A 27,312-nucleotide genomic window follows, 5' to 3' on the forward strand; every position below is an offset into this window, starting at 1 on the left:
ACATTTGGAGATTCTTTTGCCCTTAAGAAAACCAGTAACTGTTTTGGGTCAAATAATAAAATAATTTTGTCAACCATTCATTACAAAATGTCTGCAAGGAAATTTAAGTAAGGATGTAGCCCAGGAGGGAGAAAGTGATGACATCAGGATGGATGGCTGTTTAAGCCTGCAACTCCTCACTGCCCCAGGTACATCCCTATCCATTGTGGTTGCTTCTACTTGGCTTCTATCAGTACTCACTTCCCCAGGCAGGGATAAGTAAAAACACCTGACAGATCTGCAAGATTTTGCCTATCCAGGGAGCAGCCAAAGAGGCCAATTCTCATAATTTTTAAAGTTAGGAGCATAAATCCTTTGGAATATTGACCCTTAGTGAATAAGGTCCATGTCTGTAACCACTTCAAAGTTGAAGCAAAAACAAGAGAAAAACAGAAACCTCTGTCCTCTCCAAAAAGAGAAGCATTAAAAGTATCACTAAAACATGTTCTCTTTCCTTCAACCCCAAGGGATTTATTTTAAACAAAGGGAAAACCTGAACAATTTTCTTCCAAGGGCCATGCTTACTAAGCCACACTAGAGATGCATTAACGTTTTAGTGTGCCCTAACCATGTAGATGCCCATAATATTCCTATGGGCGTCTACACGGTTAATGTGCGCTAAAACGCTAGCACACCTTAGTAAACAGGGCCCAAATATTTCAAATATATTTTTTCTGATGAGCATCTACAAAATATTTTGATCTGCACCCTTGCAACTGTGTCACTAGAAGCATTAATGGTGGAAAAAAGGGTGTATGCTAGTTATAAGAGTGTATCTCATGGTTTCCAGTATCATCTCTATGCTGATGACACCCAACTGTATCTCTCCACACCAGACATCACCGCGGAGACCCAGGCAAAGGTATCGGCCTGCTTATCCGACATTGCTGCCTGGATGTCCAACCGCCACCTGAAACTGAACATGTCCAAGACCGAGCTTATCGTCTTTCCACCAAAACCCACTTCTCCTCTTCCTCCACTTTCTATCTCAGTTGATAACACCCTCATCCTCCCCGTCTCATCTGCCCGCAACCTCGGAGTCATCTTTGACTCCTCTCTTTCCTTCTCTGCGCATATCCAGCAGATAGCCAAGACCTGTCGCTTCTTCCTCTTTAACATCAGCAAAATTCGCCCTTTCCTCTCTGAACACACCACCCGAACTCTCGTCCACGCTCTCATTACCTCTCGCCTGGACTACTGCAACTTACTCCTCACCGGCCTCCCACTTAGCCATCTATCCCCCCTTCAGTCTGTTCAGAACTCTGCTGCACGTCTCATATTCCGCCAGAACCGATATACTCATATCACCCCTCTCCTCAGGTCACTTCACTGGCTTCCGATCAGATACCGCATTCAATTCAAGCTTCTCCTTCTTACCTACAAATGCACTCAGTCTGCTGCCCCTCACTACCTCTCTACCCTCATCTCCCCTTACGTTCCCGCCCGTAACCTCCGTTCACAGGATAAATCCCTCCTCTCAGTACCCTTCTCCACCACCGCCAACTCCAGGCTCCGCTCATTCTGCCTCGCCTCACCCTATGCTTGGAACAACCTTCCTGAACCCTTACGCCAAGCCCCCTCCCTGCCCATCTTCAAGTCTTTGCTTAAAGCCCACCTCTTCAATGCTGCGTTCGGCACCTAACCCTTACCGTTCAGTGAATCCAGACTGCCCCAATTTGACTGCCCCGATCGGACCGACCGTTCACTTGTCTATTAGATTGTAAGCTCTTTGAGCAGGGACTGTCTCTCTTTGTTAAATTGTACAGCGCTGCGTAACCCTAGTAGCGCTCTAGAAATGTTAAGTAGTAGTAGTAGTAGTAGTAGTGTATCAGAGCACTCAGGACAATTCTGGCCAGACTGATAATTATGGGGCTAATGAAGATTACCATATGCACTTGTAAATCGCAGACAGCACAGCTAAGTGCAAATCATATGCTCATTTTATAGCCAGTAACCAGGGGTTTTCCTTAACATCTGGACAATCATTTCTTTGGCTTAATGAAATGCAACATAAGTTCTAATAAGCAAAACAAAACCAAAGTGTACTTACTACATAACTCCCTGGTGATGCTGATGAGTAGGGTATCTGCAATACAATAAAAATACAAACATTTGAGTTTTCTTTTTGAATCACAAAGAACACATTGATTTTTTTTCCCTCAGGCATTGCGCCGGGAGAGGAGTGTCAATACTTCACTGGATTATGAAGTTCAGTGTGAAATAATAGTTCAATTTAATTAATTTATTTTTCCCACATTTATATCCCGCTCTACACCAGAGCGGGGTACAATCAAACATACATAAAATCAACAGAAAACAATACATTATAACAATAATCTCTTCAAAAACCTTAATAGACAGTTTCCAACCTTTAGGAAAACTTAGTCAAAATAGGTCCAAGGTTATCCTTCCACAAAACAATGAGTTTCAGATGTCCAGGGAGATTATTCCAGATACCCATACCAGCAATTGAAAAAGCTTGAGTATGAGTATCAGCAAAGTGGTATGCTGAACATGCAGAAATACATAACTGCTTTGTTAGTTCGGATCATAAAGCACGTTGATACAAAGGTAGCATATTCAAAAAATATGCAGGGCCTGTTGCATAAATCCTTTAATGTAGCAAGCATAGCACCTTAAAAATCACCCTGAATTTCACAGGCAACCAATGAAGCCTTCTCAAAACTGGGGTGATGTGGTCAGATTTCTTAACACCCACAATTAAATGTGCTGCTGCATTCTGGATGACCTGCGAAGCCTGGAATCTGGCAGCTGATATGCCTAAATAAAGAAAATTATAGTAATCTATTCTAGTTAATAACAGGCTCTGTACAATCGTCCAAAACTCAATAACAGGCACCATTCCTCTTCAGCTTACTAAGGACACGAAGCAAAAGGAAAAGTAGTAGAAATTACCTGATCAATTTGTCTTTGCATTGTCAAATTTGAATCAATTAGTACAGATTAACATCTTTCTTTGGACCGGGAGGAGCAGCTCAGAATCCTCACCAGCGCTAGAGATACCCAAAGAACGCAAACTGAATCTGGAAGTGCTCCATTAAATGGCTTTGTGTCAGTGTTCATGCAGCCATACAACTTCGGTGATAACACACTCTTTGCTACTGAATGAAGTCAGGCAAGCCCAAAATAAACCAGTGATAAGCAATTCTTCATTGCTCTGAAGTGCCTACAATATCAGTCTAGCAGTGGCATGCACTGACTTTAGTCATTCATAATCATTCTTGTGTATAGCCTTACAGAATTAATGAAAAACCTCTATCTACTCAAGCTATAATCATTTTATTCCAAGAAGGTAGCAGATATATAACCGAACAGTGCAACTACATAGATCTTAGAGGTGTCAAGCCTGGGTCTGTTCTGCAGAAGGAAGGGAGAACAGGTAGATGAGATGGTCTTGCGGTGGTCATTTATATTTTATGGGGGCATTTTTAGCAGACTTTATTGGCTAGATTCTACATACGATGCCTGAAAACTCTGCCTGGGAAAAAATACGACTAGGCGTATTTGGTAAAGTATGCCTACATTTTATAGAATAGGCGTAAACTTCCACATGGTATATAGAATAATGCCAAGCACCTCACCATGCGACCAAATGTAGCCGCAGCCATTTATGACTTGTTTTACTTGGCATAAATCTTGATGCCTAAATTAGGCACAGAGCAGGTGTACTCTAAAACAACGCACATAGATTTTAGAAGCAACCATGTCCCGCCCATGGTCACACCCTGTTTTCAACTACGTGACTTAGAATTTAGGCACACCACGTTACAGAATACACTTAGTGAGATGCGTGCATGAATCTTAATTAATGCCAGTTAGAGCTACTACTACTACTATTTAGCATTTCTATAGCGCTACAAAGCGTAAGCAGGGCTGCACAAACATAGAAGAAAGACAGTCCCTGCTCAAAGAGCTTACAATCTAGTAGACAAAAAAATAAAGCAAACAAATCAATTAATGTGTAGAGGAACGATGAGAGGAGGGTAGGTGGAGGCGAGTGGATACAAGTGGATGCTTGTTAACATCCAATTAACAGCGCTGATTAGCTAGTTAACCAATTAAGTTACACACATAGTTATAAAATATGCTTTGATTTCCTCATGGAAATTAAGGTGCCATATATAGAATCCTGGTGGAACTAAACAAACATTGAAAATTTCCTCTCACAGTGCCTAAATGTAGCTACTGAAAAAGTGGATGACCCCAAAGGCATTCCTGGGGGTCAGTGGAACTTGGCAGTATATAAATAGCAGGTATATATATAGGCAGTTCAATTTTAGCCACTTAGGGTTAGGAAAAATTTCAGTCTCAATACTGTGGGGCCGACAATCAGCATACGATCACCAGCTAAGTCTTAACTGGTGATATTAAAAAGTCAAGGACCAACTGAAAATTATCCCCTATGTACCCATGTTTCAAGATTTAACATACATCATTAAAACCCAATCCAGTTACGTTTATCTCAGATAGACCTTTCTACTCACCAGCACAAGCTGAGTTACAACAAGTGATCAGAGTCATTCTATTTTACACTGGTATAAGTCAACCAAGAAAAAAAAGCCTACATCTTTTCTTACTTTGTAACTATAAATATTTACTAAATACAATAGGTCTGATATTTTGCTGGACCAACCAGCACCTGGTGCTTAACTTTATTCACTGTACAGCTCAAAAATTAGGCAATAATTATATCGATAATTTCTACTGGATCCAATACCATAGTCATTCAAACATCATTCTATCCAGTTAAAGTTCATCCACCTTCCTTCCATAAAAGTGTAAAGTAATTCCCAAATTTTCAACTTCCTGATAAATTAGAAATATATATTTAATTTGCTTTTCTTTGAATAGTCTCTACTAAGTGACCTCAGTGACACTCACCATCAACCACCCTCATAGGAATTACATGGAGGTATCATAGAGCACTGCCCCAGGTACAAATAAGTACCTAAGCCGCATTGAGCCTGCCATGAGTGGGAAAGCGCGGGGTACAAATAAAAAAAAAAGTCTGCTTTCCATAAAAATTGATGTAAATGTGTCTTTAAAGAGCTGATATTATACAAAATAAAACAAAATAGTTCATTAATGCAGGGATACTCAACCCAGTCCTCATGACAAATCTACCCAGTCAGGTTTTCAGGATATCCACAATGATTATGAATGAGATACATTGGCATGCACTACCGTCATTCTACACAAGCCTATCTCATAAATATTCATTGTGCATAACCTCAAAACCTGACTAGTTAGGTGTGACTTGAGGACTAAGTTGAGGACCCCTGCATTAATGTATAAAACCAAGTTACTTACCTGTAGCAGACATTCTCCGTGGACAGCAGGATACAAGCTTTTGAGTTGCTTCATCACATATGTACACCACTTCCCGCCTGCTGCTGTTGTATGGGCCCTCCTCAATTTATTTAGTTTCAATAGAATGCAGCTCCTTGGGGAGGTTGGCAGGTACATGAAGACTTGTATCCTCTTGTCCAAGGAGAACACCGGATACAGGTTTAAGCAACTTGTTTTTTGTCTCTAGGACAAGCAGGATAGCAAGACAGAGAGGTACATACCTACAGGGACGTTATAGAAAAGTCCCACCTCCAGTCTTGCAGCCTCTGTGCTGCCTTGGAGGAGGGAGGTCTCCTAGAAGGACAGCATCACCCTGGTGAAGTAGGAAGTACTCCTGTAGCAAGGACCTGCCCACTAGGGGATACACTATCCTCTCGCACTGAGGATATGTCTCCAATAACTTCTGCCCATGAGGGAAGGGTTAGGACCACTGTTGTAGTTGGTGATTCGATCATTAGGCATGTAGATGGCTGGGAGGCTGGTGGATGTGAGGATTGACTGGTCACTTGCCTGCTTGATGCAAAGGTGGCAGACCTCATGCATCACCTAGACAGGATCTTAGATAGTGATGGGGGGAGTCACCTGTCTTGGTACATGTGGGTACCAATGACATAGGAAAATGTGGGAGGGAGGTTCTGGAAGCCAAATTTAGGCTCTTAGGTAGAAAGCTGAAGTCCAGATACTCCAGGGTTGCATTTCCAGAGATTCTCCCCGTTCCACGAGCAGGACCCAAAAGGCAGGCAGAGCTCCAGTCTCAATCCATGGTTGTGACGATAGTGTAGGGATGAGGTATTCAGATTTGTTAGGAACTGGGCCACATTCTGGGAAAGGGGGAGACTGGGATGGACCCGCAAAGGAAATCTACTGTAGCTGCATTTCATTTTTGAAAGGGCAACTATAATAAAATGAGAAATGGTTAAAAAGAAACTAAAAAGATCGGCTGGTAAGGTTAGAACACTAAATCAGGCATGGACATTATTAAAAAACAACATCTTAGAAGCCCAGACCAGATGCATTCCACATATTTGCAAAGGTGGAAAGAAGAGAAAACTACAGCCAGCATGGTTAAAAGGTGAAGTAAAAGAGGCTATTACAGCCAAAAGATTGTCCTTCAAGAAACAGAAAAAAGACCCAAATGAAGAAGCAATGTAAGCACTAGCAAGTCAGATGAAAAACATTAATAAAGAAGGCTAAAAAAAATTATACAGAGAAACTTACCATAGAGGCGAAAACTCACAGTAACAACTTTTTCAGGTAGATCAGAAGCAGAAAGCCTGCGAGGGAATCTGTGGGACTGTTAGATCATGAAGAAGCAAAAGGGGTGCTCAGGGAGGACAAGACCATAGTGCATCAATATAGTTCTGCTGGCCAACAGACCCTTGAAAGCATTTAGATCATTCAATACTGCTCTCAATTCCAGAAAATTAATCTGATAAAGTATCTCCAAGGAGGATCATGATCCCCAAGTGTGAAACCATCTATATGGGTGCTCCAGCCCAGTTTGGATGCATCAGTTGTCAGTGTTTATGGAATTTAAAAGGACATGTCTTTTGCTAGATTGAATTGAACTTTCCACTAAGCCAGAGAGTCTCGGAGACAGATATGATGTCCCGCAATCTGTGCATGGCCTGTGTCCACTATGTGTGAAAGGTCCATTGAACCTATCTCATCTTGAGATGTGCCAGGCTGTTACATGCATGTTGAGACCACGTAGTCCAACATCCCTTGGATTATGGACACTACAGAGGTGATCATTTGTAGAAAGGCTTTAGCCTGAGTTATATCAAACAGAGCTCCCATGAATTCCATTTACGGTGGTGGGTTGTAGTTATTTTTCCAAGCTAAAAAAACAAAAACCTCCATGCCCTTTCACATGGAAGCAGGTGAAAGTTTAAAGGGATCTCTGGCCTAAATTGGAGGTCTCACTGGCAGAAGAGGGGCATCAAACTCCTTGTTGATCCAATGGGCCTGACATCCCCCCTCCCTAGCTCTGACATGGGTCTATAACCTTTTAACCAACCTCCAAAGCCTCACCCTTCATAAAATGAAAGGCCAGGTCCAACTCCAACTCCACCCACTACGGCACCCTCCTGCCCAATACCCTAACTCTCTCATGAATATTCATTGTGGGTATCCTGAAAACTTGACTGGCTGGGGTGCCTCCAGGACCAGGTTTGGGAACCACCGATTTAGACATTTGAATCCTGACACAAACCCCCTGAATTCTATGAAAATCACTAAAAATTGTGCTTATAAATGTGGGGGCATGTCCAATTTGCATGCACAATTTAATTGAACAAGCCAGTTAGTGCCGATAATTGAGATTTTAACAAGAAATTATTGGTGCTAATTGGATTTAATTAACATTTACATGAATAAATATTTTTTTGTTCAATCACATGAATAAATTTTACATGCAGGTCCAAAAAGGCGGCACAGCCATGGGTGGGTCATGGGCAGATTAGGGGCATTCCTTTAATTTATGCATGTTATATAATAAAAGGTATCCGTACCTAATTTAGGCGAAGGGATTTACACCAAGGTTTCGTTGGTGTAAATAGTCACACCCAAATATAATCATGGTTCCTGGGGCTAAGCGCTATTCTATAAACGGCAACACATTTTAAGCACTATTTACAGAACAGAGCTTAGCGTTATTTTTTTATGCTGATTTTTTTTTAGGCGTCATTTATAGAATTTAGTCCAAAATGTCTATCTATAGTTAATGTTCAGAACCCGATTTTAGGAAGACAGGACTTAAACTTCTAATTTGCCAAGATGTTCAAATGGTAAGGGGTGTGGTTTGACTGCGGCTAGGGTGGGACCAAAATAAACATGTATTCCCCGTATCAGAAGAAAAAGACATTTCTTTGCTGTCCGAGATGAATGTTGAGATTTATACCTGCTCATGGGGCTGTCCAGGGCGCACTAAAGTGCTGTGGCTGGTTGTGACAGACACCCAGAATCCCCCTGCCCCCGATCAGGCCCCCACATCAATTTGCTGCCCCCATGCCCTTCCTCCAGGGCAAATTTCATTTTGTTTATTAATATTTATAATCTGTCTAGGGCAGAGTAACAAAGCAACATACATAATAACACACAAAAATCTCACAAGAATAAGTCATAATAAACACAAACCACAGTCAGTGAGTCCAGGCAAAATAAGTCATAACTAAATGGTCAGCCAATCAAGGTCAACAAGGGTCCAGTCTTCCAGGCACATGGTAAGCCAAACAAAGCAAATAGTTCTTTAACTGACTTTTAAACACTGCAAATATCTCCTCCCATGTATCCAAATCCAACCTCTCCCTACTCCCACCCCCCCTCCAAAACCCTCCAGCAACCTTTGGGACTTACCCGGAGGTCATCCTTCATGGTGTAGTGGAAAGGGGCAGAAACGGCCCCCTTCCGTTCTCACCCCATTTGGCTCCAAGTGTCAAAATGGCATCGCTGACCCCTAGCAATAGTCATGAGGTACTACTGCTAGGGATTGTCTCAAGTACAGAGCTTTAACCATTGTCAAAGGCCTTTTAAGCATCAGATCTGATCACCAATGAGCAAAGGTTCTTTCGAAGTAGCCAACAGAAGCTAAGATTCTCTGGACAGTGACCACCGAGTACCAGACCCTCACAAAGACCACCTGCTGTTCTGCTGTCAAAGGACAATTATCAGCCACTTGCAGTACTTTGGTGAGTATTTTTTATGTCAAAATTTAAGAGACAGATGGGTTTGTGAGACTCAGGAGTCAGGGGATCCTTATCCACTTTGTGGATTACTGTACTAAATGCTTTATTCTGTACTAACATGCTAACTGTATTTCTAACGGAATTACTGTACTAACTCGCTAGGTAGGTTCCCTGTTCAATTATACTCTGCACTGAAGCTATTCATACCCTGTGCCTTAAGCAGTTGTACTGCCCACATAAAACTCTGGACTTTCAGCTCAGATATCAAACCATTCAGTTCCTCCACCTGACACTGGCTCAGCAACTCCTTACTTTGGCTTCCTCCTGCTCTCCCTTATAGAGGGTGAAGTAAACTCTTGGATCACCATAGGGAAAGGACTACATTTTTTCCCCAGTTGTATAACACCTAAATAAAATTTGAGCAAGGCAACACTACTGTAAAAGTGTACAAATGAAAAGAAAGATACATACTGGCCCAAGACAAAAAGGTGCCCACCTCTAGTGTATACATTAGGGCTAATGATGGTGGTAGCAATAGTGCAAACCCTTCAGGAGAAGATAAGGTCTCTGATGCAGCCACGGGCCATGTTGAACATGTTTGTGGACCAACTGCAGCAGGACATAAACCACAGAAACTAATGAAAAAGTTGAGAGGACTGAAAACTATTAGGTGGACTCTTGAAGATAAAAAGGAGATAACAGACTACTATTGTTACACTATATTTGATTACAGGGGTCACATGAAGACAGCTCACCAGAAAATGGAAGAAAAAGGAAAGATGAAGGAAAAGCTACAAAAGGCAACTACTGCCAAGCTAAGGCCCCTGCTTGGAAAGAATGATACCTGAGCGAGGACATTTTAAAACAGCTGAGTGATGCTGTAGAAAGATAACTAAAAAGAGAGAAGAGGGATTCAACAAGGAGTGCACAAGGAAAGATGCCACAGCAGAGGCAGCATTTGAAGGTGGCAACAGGGAAGATATCTGTGCTAGATGAGGTATGATAAATGAAGGACAGGAACAGAGGTCAACTGAGGAGGAGGAAGAGGTAGAGGAATTAGCAGTTCAGCTGCTGGCCTATTTGGACAAGAGAAATATGTTGGGTTCAAGAAGCAGGAAAGGTCACCCAAGTTGAACTTAACATTTAGAGTAAAGAGGATGATAACTATTTATTTATGTATGCTCAGTGTTTGCTATACCACAAGTTGTCCATGGAGGCGGCTATGCGGTTTACAATTCTAAAAACAGCTGAGGGAAGGACTAAGAAACATAAGGAGAGAGGTAGCACAATCAGGAGGGAGTGATAAAACTCTCTGTGAAAATGAAGGCTTTTAACAAGGACTTAAATTTCAGGTAGGATGTTTCAATGCGAAGATGAGGCAGAAACTAACTTCTCTAGAGATAGTAAGACAAAATGAAGGAAGACAGAACTAAAAGAAAGTTTCCAGATGAAGAACGAAGAGAAAGAAGGGTGTGTAAGGGGTAAGCAGAAATGAAAGATATTGGGGGGCAGTGGGAAGGCAAGATTTAAAGACCAAACAAAGCTGTTTAAACTTAATCCTGGAAGAGTCTGGCAACCAGTGTTCTGTGTGGAAAAGGGGAGTAAAGTGGTCAAAGCGGTGACCTAAGTGAAGAACCTTGACAACAGTTGACTGAACAAGTTGAAAATGCTTTAATGAGTAAAGAGATTTGTATATATATATATGGATATTATTTGAAGTAATTTTTCCATAGACAAGCAGTGATGTCATCCAATGGTGCTCAAAGCCCAGAACTTACCCCCTGATTCTATATAGGTCGCACAAAGATGGGTGCAGATCACAACCATGCATAGACTAATTATTTAATGAAGTGTTAATCAATAATTGGTGTTACTTGGCACTTATCTGGAGTTATGTACGGATCTGCCCTTCACCCTATTCTTATAAGGTGATATCCAGTATCTTTAATAAACTGTGGAGGCTGAAGCGATTGAGACCTTTTTTTCCCAAATTCAATCTTCTGTTATTTGGTCCAAGCACTAGTACGCTCTAAGTTTGACTACTGAAATGCCGTTTACTCAGGTTTAAAGTACACTTTAGTCAAGAAACTTCAATCAGTGCACAACACCACTGCCCATCTTGTTTGTAGAGTTCCTTGTTATACCAAGGTAACTCCTCTCCTGGCTAAATTACACTGGCTTCCAATAAATTATCAGATTAGCTTTAAACTTTGTGTACTTGTTAATCAAATTTTGTATGATTTATTAACCTTCCTACATGCAAAACCTGATAGAACTGCCTTTATAAAATGCTTTTCCTATATCTAGGGACTATCTTATCCTCTATTATCCAAGTTGTAAGAAGTTTCATTATAATTCTATTCATAATGCAGGCTTTACCTACTGTATCAAGGTATGAAGATATGGAATTCTCTGCCTAATCCATTACGATTTGTTACCGATTACTTCTTATTTTGTAAGCTGTTGAAAGCATTTTTATTTAGTAAATCCATTACTCACACTTCTAATTGTTAGCTCTCGGGCATGCTTGGAACCCTGCTCTTGTTATTCAATAGTAGTGAAGTTTTTGTATTGTATTATTACTACGTATTCTAAAATGAATTATATTGCACTTTTTGTAAATGTTTATTGTTAGCTACATTGAACCCAAACTATGTGTACCTAACTTTTATGGCATGCAGCTCCAAAGGGGGTGTGAAGCATAGGCGCCCCATATAAGAGGCTTGAGGAGGCTGCCCCCCCCAAACACAGGGCTGGTGCAGCGCTGCAGCCAGGCAGCTCTCCGACGATCCCTCCTTCCTTCCCACCCTCAGCTCCCTGACCGGCAGCCCTCCTCCTCTCCGTTCCTCCCTCCTCCCCCCCCCCCCCCTGTGCGCACGTGTGTGTGTTTAACCCTTTTACTTTCAGTGGCAGCGACGTCAGTGAAGAAGAAAACACTGTGGGCTCGCCTTCAGCTTCTCCCTTCCGCGATGATGTATTTCCTGTTTTCGCGAGGGCGAGACACTGTGTGAGGGAAGGGAGAAGCTGGAGGCGAGTTCGCAGTGCTTTCTTCACTGATGTCGCTGCCACTGAAAGGAAAAGGGTTAAACGCACGGGGGGGGGGGGGGGCAGGAAGGAACGGAGAGGAGGGCAGGGAGAATCGCTGGACATGGATGGGAGGGGAGGGGGAGAGAAGAGATTGCTGGACATGGAGGAGGGGAGGGCAGGGAGAGAGAAGAGATCACTGGACATGGAGAGAAGGGGAGGGCAGGGAAGAGAGGAGAATTGCTCGACATGGATGGATGGGGGAGGGGAGAGGAGAATTGATGGACATGGATGGAGGGGGCAGGGGAGAATGGAGAGTTGCTGGAAATGGATGGATGGAGGGGGCAGGAGAGAAAGTAAATTTGCTGGATATGGAAGGATGGAGGAGAGGGCAGGGGAGAATGAAGAGTTGCTGGAACTGGATGGATAGAGGGGGGGGGCAGGGGAGAGAGGAAATTTGCTGGATATGGATGGATGGAGGAGAGGGCAGGGGAGAATGGAGAGTTGTTGGACATGGATGGATGGATGGAGGGGAGGGAAGTCAGGAAGGAGATGCACATGGATGGAGGGGAGGGAAGAGGAGAAATGCTGGATATGGATGGAGTAGAGGGCAGGGAAGAGAGGAGAAATGTTAGACAAGGATGGAGGGAAAGAAAGACAGACAAAGGAAGGCGATGCACACAGATGGAGTGGAAGGGAGAGAGGAGAAATGCTGGACATGGATGGAAGGGAGGGAAGACAGAGGAAGTAGATGCACTTGGATGGAGGGGAGGGGAGTGAGGAGAAATGCTGGATATGGATGGAGGGAAAATTGCTGAATTTAAGGGCTGGATCGGAACACTTTGAGGGCAGATGCTGAAACTGGAGAAAGGATAGGGACAGGGCTACAGATGGTAGACAGGATGCATAAGGACACAGGAGGATGGTGGACATGGTGAGGAAAAACATATCAAATGGAAAGAAGACACTGCATAAAACAGAAGACACTGGGGCCAAAGCGAATAGAAAAACTAAATGATCAGACAACAAAGGTAGAAAAAAGTATTTTATTCAGAATTTATTAAGTGGAATATGTCAGCTTTTGGAAAATGTGCATCTGTGATATTTTGCATTTAAGTTTCAATTTTTCTAGTATTGCTGCATGCTGAGTCTGACTTCTTGAGGTAACTTTCCAGTTCAGTATTTTCCTTCATATCTGTTGTGTCATGTGTTTTTCATGTGTGATCAAGGTGCAGCATTCTGCTAGCATGTAGCATTTGCAGCCCTTTTTGTTTTTTTTTGTTTTGTTTTGTTTCACTAGGTTGTGTACTAGTGTTTTAGAGCCCGGTGCAATTACAGTGCTGCCTTTCCACGCATAAGGTTGTAGCTCATCCTGTCCTTGGAATTAGTGCTTTTATGGTTTGGTAAGGTTATGAGTGTGTTTTTGAAAAAGTTTGTGTATAGTGTTTTGCAGTGGAGAGATTGTGTGTTGGCCTTACTGAGGTGGCACCAAAACATCAGAAACGGTGTAGAACCTAAATCATGACACACTACCTCTTGACAGATCTACATATGGTCATTAATAAAAGGAGCTCATTGTGAACACTATCCACCCTAAAAGGGTGTTTTGTGGCTGTACATGAGAATTGTGATATTTTTGATGGTCTGCATTTTCGGTAAGGGTGGTATATTGGTGTATTAGGGTCCGCCCAGTGTAATATTTATGGTACAGTAAGGTTCTGAGTGTGTTTTTGCACAAATTTGTGCATAGTGTTTTGCAGTTGAGCGATTGTGGTTAGTATATTTATTTATTTATTGCATTTGTATCCCACATTTTCCCACCTCTTTGCAGGCTCAATGTGGCTTACAATACATCATGAATAGTGAGAATGCATGAGAAAGTATACATTTAGTAATAACAAAGATTTTGAGTAACATGATAATGATAAAAAACATGGTAGTGTTTTAGCAAGCAATCATAGTAAGAAATATTTAAGAAATATATAAGAATTATATAGAAAATGTACATTTAGTAATAGCGAGAGAAAGAAAAAAACATGATAGTGGTTTGGCAAGCAAGCAAATAAAATAAATAAATATATGCTTTGAGCAACCACTTTATTCTTTGACAAATGATACATATCTAATATCTACATTTAATAAAAGGTATTAATTGTGACTATTTTTACTTATTTGTTTTCTGTGTGTTGTCAGACAATTATGGATGTAATTCAAGCAAATAATCAAGGAGTAGAGATCTATGTGAACAGGGAAGGGGGCTTAGACTCTCTTTGTCTCTATTTTGAGAAGAAGCATGAAGCTGGGACTTTATCTGTCAACTATATCCAGATGCAGGCCACCTATATACCCAGACTACAAAATCAGTTAGCAGAGAAGTTCAGCAGAGTGCTCTATCCCTCAGAACAGACCCTCGATACAGATATCCTTCCCTATTTCAAAAGTGGAGGATGCCACAAACTGATGTTTTGCCAGCGAAGAAAATGCAATGCTTCCTCTCTATTGTTTTATTCTTCCTTCTCCCCCCTACCCCTTGCACTAGATGTGCAGGCAATTCCATGCATTGGAGCCGACTCTGTGGGTGCTGTGGGTGCTTGAGCACCCCCAATATTGAGAGAATTCCTTGTATATGTCCAGGGAGAAGTAACTTCCATTGGGCTTAGCACCCCCAATAATTTTGAAAAGTTGGCTCCTATGATTCCATGAACATGGTTGCTTCTGTATATTCACCCTCAAATTTCACTCATTCGTAGGGTGTGAAGTTCCAACAAAGTCAGTGCACAAAGATCCTAATAGCACCCTATTGGCCTCAACAGAACTGGTTCCCCCTCCTCTTTAACATAGCAGGAGGTCAGACCTGCAGAAGCAATTATCTTTTAATATTGGCTGACAGATAAGAGACTCACTTCCTTCTCCTATGGGCATGTCATGGTTAGAGATATTGCCATGCCTTATTTAGTTTTGAGGAGGAAATGGGGAGGGGGGATTGTGTGATCTGGGGATATGGTTTGGAATCGGTGGATGATGTTATGGAACATTAGAGATTGTAGGTCAAACGTTAGAATTTAAATGTGTTACTTTAAATGTCCATGGTCTCAATATCCCTGTGAAATGTCAGTTGATGTTTAAAGAAATGAAGCCTGCGGGCTGATGTGATGTTTATTCAGGAAACGCATTTAAAACCACAACAAGAAAAACTGGTAAGACAAACAATATCCCAATATCATGTTTGCTTCAAATCATTCCAATACGAAATCAAGATGAGTTCTTATAGCTTTATCCTCTAACTTCCCTTGGCAGGTACATCAAGCTATCCCAGATAAGGAAGGTAGTTATTTGCTAGTTATATTAACTCTGGGAGGTACATTGTATACATTACTATTTATATATGTTCCTAATGAAGGTCAGGGGGCCATTTTGGAGGGCTTAGAATTGGTGCTATAGCGCTATGGGAGGGACGTATCGTGGTGGGAGGGGATTTTAATCTTACCATAAACCCACTCCTGGATAACTCAGCACAGAGGGTGCAATATGCAAAACGGGATAGGACCTTACTTAAAAGTTTTATGGCATGGTGGGGTTTAGTGGACCTATGGTACTGTACTCATGGCCAGGAGAGGGATTATACTTGTTTCTCTCCTAAGCATAATTCATTTTCTCAGATAGATTTGCGGCTGGGAGATGGAGATGTTGCAACTGCTTTACAAGAGGTTACTACTGAGACGTGCACCTGGTCAGATCATTCACCAGTGGTAATGATCCTCAAGCCAATAGATGGGAATTCGGGCCCCAGATATTGGCGGATGAATGATGCAAGACCCACAAAATGTGTTGTCCTTGGAGAAAAACATTAAGGAATATTTAGAATTTAATGATATCAGGGACATTGCGCCCCTTACAGAGTGGGAAGGTCTAAAGGTGGTTATACCATAGCCTTGCAGGCCCATCTTCACAAATATAGGACTGCCCAAGAAAACATCCTGCGCAATCAAATAATGATCTTACAAAAACTACATAAGTGACCCATCTGACATAAAGAGGAGTGACAACTTACATGAGCTTCGGTTGCAGCTCAACGAAGTTCAGATGGCTGGGTTTTCTGCTCAACTACAACAAGTACAACAGGAACACTTTGAATTTGGTGACTGTGCCAGTAGACTGATGGGCTCTAGGCTCAAAAAACAAGCCCAACATAATTATCTACTATAATAAAACTCACCCTCAATGTTCTGAAGACAATGTTCTGAAGTCACTCAGTCACTCCCTGAAGGGTTCATGGATTCATGGTGGTGAAGCCACAACACTGACCATGTCTCTCTGCCCCGCCCTCGTATGACTGACCAATCAGAAAAAACACCCTCAACATTCTGAAACACAAAGGACCATCACAACACCGTTCCCAGGCAACACTAGGCAACGTAAGACGGACCAATCAGAGGAAACTACGTGACAATAAGGGATGAGCATTCCCCAGCAGAATGGCTCATTATCTGTGCAGCACGGAGAGCACAGAACCACCACTGGAAAAAACAAAACAAAAAAAGACACACATCAACAACCTGCACACACACCGCACCCTCACACACAAAATAACTCTGTGACACATACACACACACACACACAAAAAGCCACATGCTAGGGCCCGTTTCATTGGTTTCGGAAACGGGCCTTTTTTACTAGTATTTTTAATATTATGAATGAATCTGGGTCGCTGTGTTCCTCACAAGAGCAGATAAAGGCTGAATTCTATCATTTTAATGAAAGGCTATATACACCAGAGCGGATGCCCACCCAGGCAGAACTTAGGGTGTATCTAAATGATGTAAATCTCCCACAGGTGTCACAGGGTGAGGCAGAACAAAAATCTAAAATTATAACTTTGGAGTAAATTCAATGGGCCATAAAAAGTCTCCCCCATAATAAGACCCCAGGCCCCGATGGATTTACTAATAATTGCTATAAAACGTTTGCTAAATACGTGGCACCTATACTGCTGTGGGTGTTTGAGGCCTTTGATGATGCATAGGGACTACCTCACTCATGGCGGTTGGTGGCTATCACCTTGCTGCTAAAACCAGGTAAAAATCCCCAAGCATGTAGCTCTTACAGGCTGATTTCTTTACTGAATTCTAATTATAAAATATTTATGAAAATATTAGCTAAAAGACTTCAAATGGAGCTGCCTCGATTAATACATGAGGATCAAGTGGGCTCATTGTGGGACAACAGATGAATGATAATATCAGATGCTTGATGCTTCTGCTTCACCAGGCCCAGGATGATAAGACACCTGCATTATTATTATCGGTTGATGCTGAAAAAGCATTTGAACTGGCTTTTCATGTTTGCAGTGCTGGAACATATGGGAATTGGAGGGGGCGATACTTATCATGGATACACTTGCTGTATAGGAACCCGCTTGCAACCCTAACAGAACGGATCATATACCCTACCATTGGAGCTCCACTATTCTTTGCTATTTCTACAGAACCCCTAGCTCAATTGTTTCAACAGGATAAAGAGGTTAGGGGGCTCATTAGGAGGCACCGGGAACACAAAAGTATGCTTTGTGCGGATGATGTACTCTTGACCCTAACATCACCGGAGGCATCTCTAAAACAGGTTATGGAAATTAATACATAATATTGATTGATGTCAGGCTTTAAGGTCAATATAACCAAATCAGAAATCCTAAACCTAACAGTCCCACTGCAAAGGATAGTCCAATTGAAGAAGGACCTTCACTTTACTTGGGCGTCTCGATCCATTAAATATTTAGGGGTCCATGTTACACCCACTGTGGATGGGCTCTATGCCGCCAATTTTCCCATGAAGCTCTCAGAGTTGTTTGCTGAACTGGATAAGTGGGAAGAGCTAACCATAACATGGATGGGTCATATTCAAGCGATAAAGATGTTATTGCCAAAACTGTTGTACTTATTTTTGGCTCTTCTACTCCCAAACCCTCGAAGATTCTTTGAAAAACTCATCGTAAACTCTTTGCCTTTATATGGCACAAACGTCCACCACAGGTGAGGCCATCCATGCTCTTCCAAACGATCACTAGGGGGGGGGGGGGGGAATGGGAGTTCCCAATTTTTACCTTTATTATCAAGCAGCACAACAAGATACTAGCAGATTGGACCCTCTTTGCATCTAAGAAATGGCTCCAATGGGAGAGGGCACGGATGGGCACCCGCTCTGTTGGGGATGTTTTGTGGTTACTGGGAAGTGATTTGTTAGCAAATCATTCAAAAGGTACTGATAGGGATTAGTCACATAGTATTTCATACGAAAAAAGTTTTTTGTAGATTGTATGATTTACAGACAGCTCTCCAGTGTGCCCCTTGATTCCTCTCTGGATCTAGTGATCAGGTTTATGAAAGATGGGCCTCCAATAGCTTGTATACTTTGGGACAATTTTGGGGTGATGGGAGGATACTCCACTTTGATGAATTATAAGAGCAATATGAGTTGGAAGAAAAAGAACTCTTCCACTATTGGCTGGTGCGAGATTTCATTTGTGGGAGAGCACGGGAGGAATTGGGCTTAGTAGAAACAGCATTAGAACGATCTCTACGGGGCGGGAGAGGAAGGGGTAGCGCCTCTCTTTACTTAGCTTTATTATTATACACTAACCCCCAACTCCAATATACCTGTCAATGGGAGGATGCATTACAAACAACCTTTCACCCAGGTACTTTGGAGAAAGGATTCAGGTACCTATTGAAGCCTTCAGTGGCTAAATGTCTTTCTGAAAATGGCTTTAAAATATTGTACTACACTCCAGTGCATTTAAATAAAATATATCCGCAGGTTTCTGTTGACTGCTGGTGAAAATGTTGTCATAGAGGAACTTTCTTGCATATATGGTGGAACTATCCAGTAGCTCAATCATATTGTACTTTAGTGTCGAACTTGGTACAACCAGTATTACAACAGAAATATCCATGCAAAGTGGAATATTGCTTACTAAAATTCAATCCTCTGGAGATCATCGTGATCCAACATAAGCTGGCAATTAATTTCTTTATAGCAGCAAAATTTGCTTTGGAAGCAACAGACATTACCATCAATGTGACCTATTCATCATTAAAATGGACTTTCTGTTTCAAATGTCTAAATTAACAGCTATGAGACATGGACGTTTGATGTCATTTAATAAGCTTTGGCAAAAATATGAACAGTGGAAATTTCACTCATCAACACCACCTTGATTCCAGAGGGATGGTGGGGGCTGGGGGGAAGGGAGGGTGATGAGGGCTATTCAATGTTTATAATGTGAAGTTCTGTATTTCAATATGATACTATTTTCATCAATAAAAGTTCTTGGGAAAAAAAAAAGAGAAAAGATTTGCAGTCTGGTGCTCTATTAATGGCCATGACCCTATTACATGTCCTTTTACAAAGATTTTACGGTTTCTATGTCACTTTTATTGTCATGGTCTTCAAACTTCTATCAGAGTATATCTCATTGCACTATCAGTGTACCATGCTCCAGTTTCACAATCACAGCAGGTTTTTTGCTTCATGTAAAGCCTTTGCTACAAAAGCCCCTCTATTCAATGGGGATATCCTGAAAACCCTGACTGGCTAGGTATGCCCCAAGGACTGGGTTGAAAACCCCTGCTCTAGTATAACACACAGGGAAAATTCTAAAAGCATAAATCAAACTAATTAGTAAAACTAGTGAATACAAAATTCTGGGAGCAAATCTCAATAAATGATCACAGTCTTACAACAAATATTTCGGAAAAACTACAGCAGGATCTCACTGAACTGCTACAAAGAAATTAGTCTCTACAGTCAGTTTGGAAAACCCTTAGAAGCAAACATTAAAGCTTGCATATAATCCTGCAGCTCATCCTCAGGAGAATCTCCAGAGCAGTCTCACAGACTTAATTCACTGAAATTTATGTATAAGAGTAGAGACTACTACTCTCTATAATAAATCTTATAAAAGCCAATTTCTTAAAAGCAAAGTTTAAAATGTTACTCACAGTCTTGCAGCAAATCTTCAGGAGAGTTCCCAGCAAAATCAAACAAATTTGGTTTACAGGAGTTTATGTATAGGAGCAACAGGTCAGAGTTCATTACTTTTAAAATAACTTCTACTCTATTAAAAAGGGCTTTAGGCTTCAAAATATTAATAAAAATTTATTTTAAACATCAGAGAAACAAATAAAAAGCTCAGTCAATAAATAAGAACTTAAAATTCACGATTAAGTCCCTAGAGATCCGATTAAAAAAAAAAATCGAACAAATTGAAAACTGAGGAAAGAGCTTGCCTTGCCCTGCCCACCTCTAAAATGACTAAATTGAACAGAAATGCTGCTTATTTGGCTTTAAAAATCGCCATACGTTCCAGCGGCCATTATGATTTACATTTTATGCATTCCAATGACGTCATCAAAATCAGGACTCACTAGGAAGCAGCACCAGAAGTGTCAAATTCAAAACTTTGTTGTGCCCATTCTTCATTAAAAATGCTCTGTATTGAATAAATAATAAACGTTCAAGATATTAGCTGAATAAATATGTAAATAAATATGATAGCAAAACAATACACTGTATATAGTTCAAATCATTAAGACAGGAGCACAATAAATTTAAAAATACCTTCTCATCCTATCTTAGATACAATAAATAATGAAAAATAAAAAATATGCAGTAAAAAGTCAGCAAATAAATAAATTTGAATATCACATAAAAAGCAATGGAAGATGCATAAGCAGGGATATATACAAGTTTTATAAAAAGACTGATAGATCTGATTCCTGATTGAGACCATTAGGTTCTACTGTATTAAACCTAAAAATAAATGTGGAACTGGAAAACTTAGGGTTAATATCTCTAGTATGAAATGTTAGAAGATTGCTGTTAGGTTATATGAGACAAATTTGTAACTCTCATCTTTTACTAGAAATAATTCTGCTTTGTCTTTCCCACAGGATGGATCTTTTCGACAAGAAATATTGGTGAATTTAAGAGAAGTTTTAGAGTATAAAAAGATTTAACCAGATCAGAGGGCCCAGTATGTTAAATGGTATGAGGAATGTTTAAAGCGTGATAAAGGAAACAAAAGGAGGAGGGAGACAATCTCCTCACGGAACAGTGAGTGTCAATCAGAAAAAAGTGAGGCAAATACAAGGAGGATTCCAAAGTAAGCAAGGATCTTTATTGTAGAAGTCGTATAAGGGGACCTGACATGGCCATGTTTTGGCACATGGGCCTGCCTCAGGGGTCAATAAACCTGATGAAATGATATAAACCAAATGAAATGATATAAATATAAAAAAATGTACATAAAAACATGCTTTCTTAAACACTAATTTGAATATAATTAAAAAGTATGTCATACATCAATAGTATGGCTAAAAAGACTAAAACACCCACAAAATTATATAATAAAATAGAACATAAAGGAATAATGACATGTAATATCTTGTCATTATTGACGTGGAGGGGCATTTTCGAACGGGGATGACCATCTCTAAGGGCGCCCAACTCTAAGGACGGTGCCGCGAAGGGGAGGGGCAATGCATATTATCGAAAAAAGATGGACGTCCATCTTTCGTTTCGATAATACAGTCGGGGACGCCCAAATCTTGACGTTTAGGTCGACCTTAGAGATGTTCGTCCTCGGTTTTCGGCGATAATGGAAACCAAAGACATCTATCTTAATAATGTCCAAATCCAGGCCCTTTGGTCATGGGAGGAGCCAGCATTTGTAGTGCACTGGTCCCCCTGACATGCCAGGACACCAACCGGACACCCTAGGGAGCACTGCAGTGGACTTCACAAATTGCTCCCAAGTGTATAGCTCCCTTACCTTGGGTACTGAGCCCCCCAACCCCCCCCCCCCCCCCCCAGGTCTGCCTGCCTGAAGTACACTGCACCCACTACAACTGCTCCAGGGACCTGTATACTGCTGCGATGGACCAGAGTATGGCATTTGAGGCTGGCATAGAGGCTGGCAAAAAAGTATTTTTAAACTTGTTTTTTATGGTGGGAGGGGGTTAGTGACCACTGAGGGAGTAAGGAGAGGTCATCCCCGATTCCCTCCGGTGGTCATCTGGTCAGTTCGGGCACCTTTTTGAGGCTTGGTCGTGAAAAAAAATGGACCAAGTAAAGTCGGCCAAGTGCTCATCAGGGTCGCCCTTCTTTTTTCTATTATTGGCTGAGGATGACAATCTCCTAATCACGCCCCAGTCCCGCCTTTGCTACCCTGCCGACATGCCCCTGTGAACTTTGGTCGTCCCCGCGATGGAAAGCAGTTGAGGGTGTCAAAAAAATTGGCTTTCGATTATGCCGATTTGGACGACCTTGCGAGAAGGATGCCCATCTCCCGATTTGTGTCGAAAGATGGGCGTCCTTCTCTTTCGAAAATAAGCGTGGTAGTAACATGTCAGTGATGTGTAGAAATGGCTTGGCATGTAATATTCATTCCAATGTGTCTTCATTTGAAAACATGGCATGCATTGAAATGTATCATTCTTCATTAAAATCCCCCTCCCCCCAATTTTTGTTAAAAGTATGGATGAGAGAGTCCTATTAAACTAACTAGTGTCCATAGCATAATAGGTTAAGGTACCAATTCTGCTGATATAAGGGAGCCTTTGATCCAGATGTCAGAATCCTTTGCTTTGGAACTCTCCATGCTTTCAAAATTAAAACAACACACTATGAAATGTTTTGGACAGTGGTGGTTAATGATCCATAAATATATATATAATGAAAGAAATACAGGGGGTGTTTTACTAAAGGCTAGCTCGAGTTATCTGCACCATTCAAAAAGGGTATGCATTTGTATGGATCGGGAAATAAGCTGAACAAAATGATAAAGTGATAATGTGCTATTATTGATTAAACTCTATTGCGTTCATAAAAGACTGGCGGCATCATATAACCGATGGTTCTTAAAAAGATGGCAAAATGATGGCCTAATTATGTGTAAATCACTCAAAATGTTCCATTGTAATACTTGGAGGTGCAAACTTAGTTGTGAGGATGTAACAAGCAATTCAATGCAAGCTTAATGCAAATTTGAGGAAATGCTCTATCAGGTTTGAAAAATACAATGGAGAAAAAGGTTGATGAAGTTAAAGTGAAATGGAAAGGAAACTGACTGAAGTTAAAATAAAGCTGATTATTTTGAAAAAAAAAAAGTACTTCTTTATATCCGATACTTCCTCCCACTGCTCCGCACCCTGATTATCATACAGAGGAAAACACAGAGGAAGATATAGTACATCTTTTTCTGTCATGTAGAAGGGGGACCAGTGGCAGAAATCCTGATGCATTTTCTAAACTGAAAACATCTGATTTAGGGACAGCACAGAGAAAATAAACATTTGTTTTTCCAGACACAGTGGACAAACTAGACAGTGTGACAAGGGAAAACAAGATGCAACATTTAATAGAGTGGGTTGAGCCTAAATCTAGAGAGGCTGGAGCAGAGTTAGAAAAATGTATAATGATCTGTCTCTTAATGAGTTGCAAAAAATATATAGAAAAACCTAAGATACTCATGACACAGATAAAAAAGGTATGCTTAAAGATTTGATGACATGGGCTGATTGTAAAAGTACTGACACTTATGAGAGTTTAGAAAATAGTATAAAAAATTGTCTTATGCTGAGTTATGTGCCTTGTATCAAAACAAGTCCATGCTTAGGCACATTAAGTGCTTGTAAGCTGGTCTCTGGTTACAGCTTATCCATTACGATTGTTGCCTAGGGATCAAGATATGTTAGTGAGAGTTCCAGTCCCTTGGAATGTCTCTGAGATTAGAGCCATAGCCAAAGATTTTCCTAATATTGAGGAAGATTCAGTAAAATGGCAGATAGAACTGCATAGTGTATTTGATGGTTATAATCTCACTTACACTGATGTCAATCATCTCTTGAGAGCTCTTCTTCCTGATATTAAATTGAGTAAACTCTTTAAGGAATCCAAATGGTACACAGAAGATCCAAATATTGATTACACAGAGATGACAGCCTAGATGAATTTAAGGATAAATGTAATAATGTAGAAACTAAAGTTACAGTAATACATAAAACAAAGGCTGACTGGAGTAGAATTAATGCAAGCCAACAAAAACCTGGAGAAGATCCCTCAAAATATTGGGACCATAAGAACATAAAAGAGTAGCTATACTGGGTCAGACCAATGGTCCATCTAGCCCAGTATCCTGTTTTCCAAACAGTGGCCAAGCCAAGTCACAAGTACCTGACAGAAACCCAATTAGTAGCAACAATCCTTGCTATCAATCTCGGGGCAAGCAGTTGCTTCCCCATGTCTGTCTCAATAGCAGATTATGGACTTTTCCTCTACAAATTTGTCCAAAACTTTTTAAAACCCAGATATGCTAACCGTCGTTACCACATCCTCTGGCAAAGAGTTCCAGAGCTTCACTATTTGTTGAGTGAAAAATATTTCCTCCTATATGTTTTAAAAGTATTTCCATGTAACTTCCTCGAGTGTCCATAAACTGACAACTGAGTTTAAAAACTATTCTGACAATGCTTTAGAGAATGCTGTTCCAGGTGTCAGCGCAGCATTTGTTAATGGGCTTCTGTCCCCTGTACAGTCATTGCTGAAAACCATTTGTGTTGGATGGAGTACAGAAACATCTGAGACTCTTGTTGAAGTAGTTAAACATTGTCATCATAAATTACTTGATCAGGAAGCAGAGAAGGGCTCCAAGCTAGCAAAGAAACAAGAACAATTGTTGAACCTGCAACTATGATCTTTTCAGAGCTCAAATAATCAAGGAAGCAGAAGAGGAAAAGACAGAGGTAGAGGACAAGGGCCTAGAAACAACAATGGCCTACCAAGAGGCCCACGTTTTATATGTGGCCAAATGGGAGACTGGAAAGCTTTTTGTCCTGAACAACCTCCACAAGGCCCCCCTGATGTTGGAGTTCAGCAATCCCTGTATATTCACAATGTCTCACCTAACAATGGGGACCCCCAGCACTGAAGAACCCACTTTTCATGGAAAACCCTTACCTGAGACCTTCTATCCCCTCATACCCCTTGATGCTGATTGCTCATTTGATACTATAGTGAATAGACAGCCAACCTAGTTGCTGACTGACACCGGAGCCACACATTGTGCTCTCAAATGTTCAGAATTTCCTCCAGTTTCTCTATCAAGGGAAATGGTTCAAGCTGAAGGGCTATCTGGTAATCCAATACCTCATGCTTTATCTGAACCCTTGCTCACACGTGGGTTCTATGTATCAAGAAAATACCTTCCTTATGAGCCCTACTCTTCTATTTAATCTGATGGGCAGAGATCTTTTGTGTTTGGGCTGCATCATTTACTGTAGTCCAGATAGCATATTCCTTCAGGTTCCAGAGCAAAGATTACAGGATATGGAAACAACACTGTATGTGTCTTGAGGAACCTGTGCCTATTGAAGGTCTTGCTCCTGAATTAGAAACAAATCTTCTTGCCGTTCCACAGGCCTTGTGGGCTTCTAGCCCTAATGAAGTGGGGCTCTTGTAGACTGAACCTGTCAGAGTCATCCTGGACCTTTCCAAGCATGTGCCCAAGATTCCTCAGTATATCCTGAACCCAGAAGCTAAAGAGGGTATCAAACATGTTATTCAGGATCTACTGGACCAAGGAGTCATCTATCCTACACTCTCTCTTATAACACCCCAGTTTTGCCTATCCCCAAACCTGGGAAAAACACCTGGAGATTTATGCACAAACTGAGAGCTGTTAATAGGGCTGTTGTTGCCTCCTTCCCAGTTGTTCCAAATCCAGCTAAAATCTTCTCAGCGAAAGATCTCAGTAGTGCCTTTTTAGTATACCTTTGGCCCCTGAGAGCCAGCCACTCTTTGCTTTAAATATAGGGGCCAACAATACACCTGGACTACCTTGAGTCAGGGATATACTGAAAGTCTCATATTTTTCAAGCTTTAAAGAAGCAATTAAAACCTCTGCAATTTGAGGGAGGTTCCATCTTATTACAGTATGTTGATGATCTCTTGGTCTATCCACCCAATAAGGAAGCCTGTATAAAAGACTCTGTGCTACTGCTTAACCATTTATTTAATATAGACCTAAAAAGTCAATAGAAACTCCAGTTCTGCCGAACCAAAGTTACGTACTTGGGATTTCTATTCAGTCAAGGTAGCAGAAAATTGTTACCCACCAGAAGTGCAGTGAAGTGTGAAGGACTTTCTACATGGATCCACTTGTCTAACTGTCAGAAAGCTATAGTTCCAGAAAAAGATAGTGGGAAGTGACACCAGTAGGTGACACAAAGAGGGGCATAATCGAATGTCGCCGGCGAACTATTTTGGCGGCGGCGCTACAGCTGGCCGGAACCATATTATCAAAAAAGATGGCCGGCCATCTTTTCTTTCGATAATACGGTTTAGCCCGGCCAAATGCCAGAGTTTGCCGGGTTTGAGATCGCCGGTTTTGTTTTTCAGCGATAATGGAAAAAAAATGCCAGCCATTTCAAACCTGGCAAAATCCAAGGCATTTGGTCATGGGAGGAGCCAGCACTTGTAGTGCACTGGTCCCCCTGACATGCCAGGACACCAACTGGGCACCCTAGGGGGCACTTCTAAAAATGTAAAAAAATACAAAAAACCCAGGTGCATAGCTCCCTTCCCTTGGGTGCTGAGCCCCCCAAACCCACTCCCCACAACTCTACACCATTACCATAGCCCTTATGGGTGAAGGGGGGCACAACACTTAGCACCACAAGTGTAACAGGTAGGGGGGGTTGGCCTGGGTCTGCCTGCCTTAAATGCACTGCACCCATTACAAACTGCTGTCAGGGAGCTGGGTATGACATTTGAGGCTGGCATACAGGCTGGCAAAAAAGGTTTTTATTTGTATTGTTTTAGTGTGGGAGGGGGTTGGTGACCACTGGGGGACTATGGGGAAGACACATGAGAACCAGAAGAACATTTAAAGGACTGTGAAGAACTCCTCTCTAATGCTAAGAAGGAAAACAATTTGAAAATTTTAGACAGAGTTTCTATAGTTAGTTCAAGCATTTTTTCTATTACTTTTGTTATGATTGCTGAATTCTTTTTACTTTTTGCTCCCGTGCCGGTTATGGCTATCCCTGAACATAAAACTGTTATTAAGCTTTTAGAAGAAATTGATGTTACTAATGCTGCTGATTGTTGAATGTGTCTTCATAAACCCCTGGACTCA

The 27,312-nt window shown here is 41.3% G+C and overlaps 1 protein-coding gene across 1 annotated transcript in view; it reads right to left on the reverse strand.

Annotated features, from left to right (window-relative positions):
* Positions 1 to 27,312, reverse strand: part of SSBP2 (single stranded DNA binding protein 2) — a 665,549-nt gene that overhangs the window by 89,874 nt on the left and 548,363 nt on the right. The window contains exon 11 of the mRNA XM_030193336.1: positions 2,090 to 2,125. Within this exon, the coding sequence (XP_030049196.1) occupies positions 2,090 to 2,125 (36 nt within the window). The remainder of the gene's footprint in view (positions 1 to 2,089; positions 2,126 to 27,312) is intronic.

This window comes from Microcaecilia unicolor, chromosome 2, assembly GCF_901765095.1.
Source record: "Microcaecilia unicolor chromosome 2, aMicUni1.1, whole genome shotgun sequence".
Classification (NCBI taxonomy): Eukaryota; Metazoa; Chordata; class Amphibia; order Gymnophiona; family Siphonopidae; genus Microcaecilia; species Microcaecilia unicolor.